The 6,583-nt window shown below is 35.7% G+C and overlaps 2 protein-coding genes across 2 annotated transcripts in view; both read left to right on the top strand.

Moving 5' to 3' along the window:
- The first annotated feature begins 899 nt into the window (after positions 1–899).
- Positions 900–3,560, top strand: LOC142354668 (uncharacterized). The gene is made up of 2 exons (XM_075407022.1): positions 900–2,091; positions 2,796–3,560. The coding sequence occupies exons 1-2, from the start codon at positions 963–965 to the stop codon at positions 3,452–3,454; spliced, it is 1,788 nt and encodes a 595-aa protein (XP_075263137.1). The 5' UTR covers positions 900–962; the 3' UTR covers positions 3,455–3,560.
- Positions 3,561–5,951: 2,391 nt separating this feature from the next.
- Positions 5,952–6,583, top strand: part of LOC142354111 (uncharacterized) — a 72,192-nt gene continuing 71,560 nt past the window's right edge. Inside the window, exon 1 of the mRNA XM_075406381.1 lies at positions 5,952–6,471. Coding sequence (XP_075262496.1) covers positions 6,025–6,471 — 447 coding nt within the window. The 5' untranslated portion in view covers positions 5,952–6,024. The remainder of the gene's footprint in view (positions 6,472–6,583) is intronic.

Here is a 6,583-nt window from a genome sequence, read left to right on the forward strand (position 1 = left end):
TCGGAAATGTTTTTAAGAAACCTAACACAAGCGACTAGCATTGTACCCTGCAAATTTTGAGTATTTTTTTATGTAAAAATGTTCGTATATGGACATAATATGTTCGCCTAATATAATGATTATATTTGATGCAAGCTTATGCCTGTAAAGAACGCACAAAGTATAATCTAATTTCATATATTTCTTCTGGAATCTATTTGTTCTATTGTGACCTAAACATGCTTAGAGAAATTAGAACAAAAAATTCAGAGCAAACTAAAGTGATTTGAGATTAAGATTGGTATCCTTCTTCTCTTTCCTTAGCTGAGTGATCTTCGGAACTTAAATTACTTCATCTTTGGCTGTCAGCTCGGCCATATAAATTTTACCTTGGTCGCTCGCATCTGAAGATTCGATTTTGTCCTCTAAAGATTCCTCTTGTTTTTTTAAAGTGTTTTAATAAAGGAAGAATTAATTTCTCCAATGAAAAATATACAAATTACTGCACAATATCATATTCCATTGGAGGGGACAGACAACGGGGCTATAGACACCCACTTTTGAGTCTACTCCAGAGTTGAATATGTAAAAACCATTACTATAATTCGAAGAGAAAAAATATACAAAATTACGCTGTTTGAGAGATAGGCCATGTGACACAAAATTTAAAAATCAAATACAAATCTTGCAAGTTCGTGATTGCATACTAAAAATGAACCTTTCAACTTATTTCAAAAATTAGAAATTTTGCTTGACGTATTCGCTTCAAAGTCTGGCGGAACAGTTTCTAGGCTTTTCAATTTATAACTTTCTTGCACGAAATTTGATTGAACAGTGCTCTATTTTATTTTTGCAGAAAGGTTGTTTGAGTGAGGTTGTCTTTTTGTTTATCTTATGCACAATTTACATTTTCTTGTTATTTCTTAACCTTCTAACATGAAATTACTATTTCAGAAATTGTTAATGTGCGCAGTTTTGGAGCGATGCAGTCCCAAAATGAAAAATTCATTCAGCACGAACTCACAAAGCAGGCATTGGGCCTTAATGGGGATTTAAAACTCGGTCTCAGCACAACGCATAATTGCTCAAAGCAAGCCAGCTGTGAAATATCTAATTTTGTCAGACACGAAAATCTATTGGACGATGAATTTGATGAAGCCTTCGAATCGACCGAAAAATCTGACCAATCAAAAACAGAGGTTGACTCTCGTGCCGAATTACAGTCAACAGTACCCACTCCCGTTGTTACAAAAGATATAAATGAAATCAACAGGATTTGGAATGAAAAGCGAAATAAAATTCAAAGCGATCAAATTCCCACCAAAACTCCAGAAACAATTGATATTACGTCCATATCAATAACCTCTGAAACTGATAATAAACCTATAATTGTACCATTCAAAGACAGAAATAGAGCATCAAAAATTGACGCAATTGTCGTGGAATCTTCGAAATTGTTGATAAGCGCAAACGGCGATGCGCCGATTTCGGTCAAAAGCGAAACATCTTTTGGGCTGCAGAATTCAAGCTCGGTGACCATCGGAGCAACGTCTGAGATTGCGGAATCCCAGAAACTTGATGACTTTGAGAAAACGTCCAGGTTCAATCAAGAAATGGAAGATTTGAAATCTATGGCGTTGCCGAAAAAGGAAATCGAACAGGGGCTTAAATTTGACAAGGGAACGGGAACTTACTTGGAAGAAGAAAACACCACCACTAAGGAATCAGCTAACGAGAAATTACTCCCAAGTAATTTTTTCAAATTGCCTTACAGTGAACAAAATTTGAAACTTGAAGAGCCTATTGAATTTCAAGACGATGATGACGTTTTTGAATCGAAAGATCAATCAAGCTCTTCAGATTTTGTTTGTTGCAGTGTTGAACAAATGATGTATCTTTTCACATCTCCAGAGCTAAATTTTTCACAGATTCAACCGGTTGTTCAAGTGAGCGGCTGGAAGTCTTTGAAGAAAATGTTCAGTGGTCCTCCGAAGCTAAATAAAACTCTGATTAAAGAACGTGATTCAATATTTGCTCTTGCAAAGATGGAGTTCAATTCTGGGGACGAGTTTCATGTTTCTATGCTGAAAACTGTGTACGCCGCATTTACAAGTTAGTCTATTTTTATCGACTGTTCAATGTATTTAGTTAATATGCTTAGTTCGGATCTACGACCCCAGTCCACCCCTGAACAAAAATCGTTTAAAAACTAACCTCAAAAAATGTTGAGTTTTGCTCTGATTATACTTTGGGGATTCTAATAAGTAAGGCAGACCAGAAGTGGGCTCCTTTTACAGCCTTAAGGTATAAAGAGTTACGGCTACTTGTCTCTGCATGCGAAGTAGGCTCACCTATATCTCTCAGACTAACTGACTCTGTAAAACACTGAAGATAAACTTCAATTATTACGGTGGTTATAAAGAGTAACACTCGAGTCAGAGGTATACACATCGTGCAACTACTCTAATAGACTGACTACGTTTAACATACAATTATAGAGAAGTAAAAATATTGATTTCAGATGTTCATAATCTGCAGAGAAATTTTGAAGATGGTGCCTTGATGGAAAAATGGTTGAATATTCAATTGACCGCGTTGATGTTCTGTCAATATAGTTGAGCGATACTTGAACCGAGGTTTGATTGTGGCTAAAAGACACGCAACCTTCTGCTAGGAGAAATCGTATTTTCCATGATGATAGGGCACCAGTAATTGATTTTTCAGGGGCCTATTTCTTATTATTTCAATAGGGAACTGAAAAATTCGAATTCCCGATTATTTCACGAGTCAAAATAGTCAAAAATTTTTTGTTCCAGACACCAGGAAATCATGTCCACTTCAAGGCTCTCACTGGTCCGAGGTTGGTTTCCAGGGCAACAATCCCAGTACAGACTTCAGAGCTTGTGGAATGCTGGGGTTGTTCCAACTGACGTTTTTGGGAATCCAATACGCAGAATTAGCCCAAAATCTCTTCAAATTGTCCCAGCATTCAACTTCAAATTTCCCATTGGCCGTGTTATCTATCAATCTGACTAAAATATCACTTCAGATTCTGAGAGAGGAAAAGCTGAACAAAATTTGCAACTCGGAAAGGAAAGTTATCGAACCTTTTAATGATTTGTTTATTGCAATGTGGAAAATGTTCTTTTCTGTTTGGAAGTCGGAAGATAAAACAATCGGTGATTTTGCGTTCGTTTTGAAAGATATCGAAACTGCTGCTGCAAAAGATTCAAAATTTTTTATGTACCGAAACCTTCAGCAATCAGATGTCAGTGACGCGTTCAAACTGAACAAACAGAAAAGGGAGAAATCAGAAGCAAAATTAACAGAGCATAAGTCAGCAGCAACTTCGAAAAACAAGTATGCTATCGAGGAGAAAAACCAATCAATCGTTCAAGACGAAACAGATCATCGCAATCATGCAAATGGTTCTGAGATTAATTTTGTCGGCATTGATAGTTTATCACCTAACTGAGGTTTAAACAACTTGCTCTTTGCTATTATTTTGTGGATCTTTTCCGTAATTGACAAATCCCCCGCACCACCCAATTGCGTTATGCACACCACAGTCGCGTTATGGAACACGGCCATTACATAGTAAATCATTATGTTGTAAAATATGTACCCGGGTGCCTGGGGTAAAAAATATGTACCCCCTAATTGTGGGGGAACAAACGGAAAAGATCCAATTTTTTATGCTCAGCTTCGCAGCATGACCTGGAAGGTTTTTTTCTGTTGCGTTTGGTTGTTTTGCCTTCTCTTTAGTTTAGTTATTTGTATAGTTTGCAATTACGTAGAAGAGGAAAGATGAGGGTAGTATTAAAAAGGCGCGCTGTACTATATCAAATTATGGTAAAGTTGATGAGACATTTATTTAAATGCATCTGTCAATTGTCGAAGTTCAATAAATTCGTACTGAAAGTTCAAGGGAAAAATGATTTCAAGGGAATTCAAGGGAAATATTTGGATGCATTTTTTTCATTTCGTCCGCGTGCATGAGTAATTTTTTTTTGTTTTTATATTTTCCAGTCAATAAAATATAAATCAAGTTTGTAATTATTGTAAAAATTAGATAATAATTTGTTCATTGTACATAATTGTAAATGCGAAATCAACTGTAATAAAGTTCTTAATTGCGAAGCAAATGAAATGTTGTTGTATGTATTTTTAAACAATTCTCGAGTCAAATTGATAGCCTCCAATTCCAAGTTAACTGTTTTTAAAACTCGATCTTTTTTCCCCAGAAAGAATGTTTCAGTCAAAAGTATTCGCAAACGTGGCTGATGAAGTTTTGATAATTTTATTAAAACTATAAAGTGTTCATATTTTCTTTACATAGTAAATTGGTTTGTTGTAAAATAGCATGTGTTCTGATGGTGCAAACTTTTAAACCCCTTTATTGAGGAGAGTAAACGGAAAAGATCATTTTATTTCTGCACAGCTTCGCAGCATGACCTGCAATTGTTTTGTAGGTTTGGTTATTTTCTCTTCCCTGTAATTTCGTACTTATTTCTTTTTAATTTTCGCACAGTAATATTTCGTTTTGATAACTGGGGCTTTATTGTCCTTCCCTTGATTTTTACAATTAAAAGAATTTGAATTGTATTGGGGCGCTGTCTTTTTTAAGAGCTATTCACACATTTTCATGATTTTTGTGGAGTCAAATTGGAGTTGTCATTTTGGTCACGCCGAAACAAGAAATGGAGCAAAAAAGCGAGTGGTTTTGCGGCCTGAATTTTTTTCGCTCTAATTTTAAAGTAGAGTGAGAAAACGGTGTTTGAACAAAAATTCGCTTTCCCGCTAGCGGTTTGTTCACATGCGGCAATTTTACGTTGATTTTTACTGTTTTTCCCAATTCATTAATAGCTCATTCTAGGCCTAGTATTTTGTTTGAACCAAATTTCCATTTCTCGCTATTTGTTTTTTGTTCACATGCGGCATTTTGACACCGTTTTTTTTTGTTTTTTCAACCTAATTTTTAATCTGATTTCTAGAAATGGTTTTCCCATTTCACTCATAGTCCGTTATAAGTCGTTTATTGTTTAGTCAATGAAAATTTTTTGAATTGTAAGTCAGGACTTGTCCTGCTATGTTTTATTTCGTCTGCGCGATTTTTGTTACGACCATATGACGTCACTACCACTTCAAATCTGCTTTTTGTTCATTTGTTCATGCAATTTCAACTAGAATGCGCGTGTAACGTCATTTTTGGCTCTTAGTGGAGCGACTTTTTTGTTCATTCGCGTGATTAATTTTTTGGTCACACTTGACTTACCTCACTCTCAAAATTGACTTCCTTACTTTGACTTTTATTTACTCTAATTCAGAGAGATAAGGTCAAATGGGTGTGTGTCACTCTTAATGAAGGTTATTTGAGAGCAGCTAATAGAGGCAGCAAAAACTTGTACAGATTTTAAATCAAAATATAACATATCAGCCTTCAATGAAAAGACGAATTTTTTTGGTCTGTCTTTTTTACTGTTTTTTTTTGAGACTGCAGATCTTCGAAGCTATTGCGGCTATTTTCTGGCAGCTATTTTTGTAGTTTGCATTTACATAAAAATAAAGCCGAGGGAAGTATTGAAAAGGTATACTCTACCATATTCAAACATGGCAATGTCAAAGGGACATTTGAAATGCATCTTCAATGACAGAATAGTCAATTGTTGAGGTACAATAAAGTCGTACTACTATTTCAAGGAAAACAATTTTTACAGCCACTGAAATTTACACTTAAAATTTACAGCCACCGACTCAACGAACTAAAATCAAGTAATGAGATCCCTGTAAAAAGAAATATAGGTGGTTATTTCACTTCTCGTCACAACGAACATGAGCGAAACCAAAAACTTCAGAAGAATTAAAAACCGTTTGAAAATAGTTAACTCTAATTATCAATTTACCTGTTAACTTTTAAATAACATATTGTCGAAGTTAGTCAGTCTTTTTGACGTCTAATTAATTTCAGTTTATCAATGAGGCTAGCTGGTGCTCTTTCAATTATTCTCTGCTCTTTGTAGAACCTTTAAGAGGCTCAAATATAAAATGAATTTACCCTGTTCGAGTATGACCCACGCCAGAAGTGCAACCATTATCATCGTAGTTCTGAAAGGAAAACTTGACGATCAGGAAAACTGTTCCGAGTTGACCTCGCTGAACTTCAACGAACCGGAAGCGGATTGCGTGAAAACAGTCAAGATTGGTCGAAGTGAAAACGCGAGTGATGATTTATTCATAACTATTGCACATGATGCCGTTTCTCAATTGCACTGTCAGCTCAATTTTAGATGTCAAGGTGTGGTTGAAGTCGAAGATGCGAGTTTTGAGGTCATCGACAAAAGCAGAAATGGCGTTCTGGTTAGCGGTCAAAGGGTCACGAAAAATGTGCCGTGTTCTGTCAAGTTTGGGGAGAAAATTTTGATTGCCAAAAGGTCAACAGATGATTGTGTTTGGCTGAAAGTTACGAGAGATGTGCCAGTTCCTTCAACTGAGGTAAAATGTGTTTTCTGAAATTACACTATTGAAAACTGTGATTGAGGCTATTAGCGGTGAACGCAAATTAAACCGACGTAAAAGTAAGCCGAACGTTATGTGAAAGTCATAT

This window comes from Convolutriloba macropyga, chromosome 15 (assembly GCF_964194025.1).
Source record: "Convolutriloba macropyga chromosome 15, txConMacr16.3, whole genome shotgun sequence".
Lineage (NCBI taxonomy): Eukaryota > Metazoa > Xenacoelomorpha > Acoela > Convolutidae > Convolutriloba > Convolutriloba macropyga.

Excerpts from the sequence above, each read along its gene's own strand:
- LOC142354668 (XM_075407022.1), top strand. The coding sequence starts at position 963 with ATGCAGTCCCAAAATGAAAAATTCATTCAGCACGAACTCACAAAGCAG. Across the intron at positions 2,092-2,795 it reads TGTGTACGCCGCATTTACAA|ACACCAGGAAATCATGTCCA; the intron begins GTTAGTCTATTT and ends TTTTTGTTCCAG.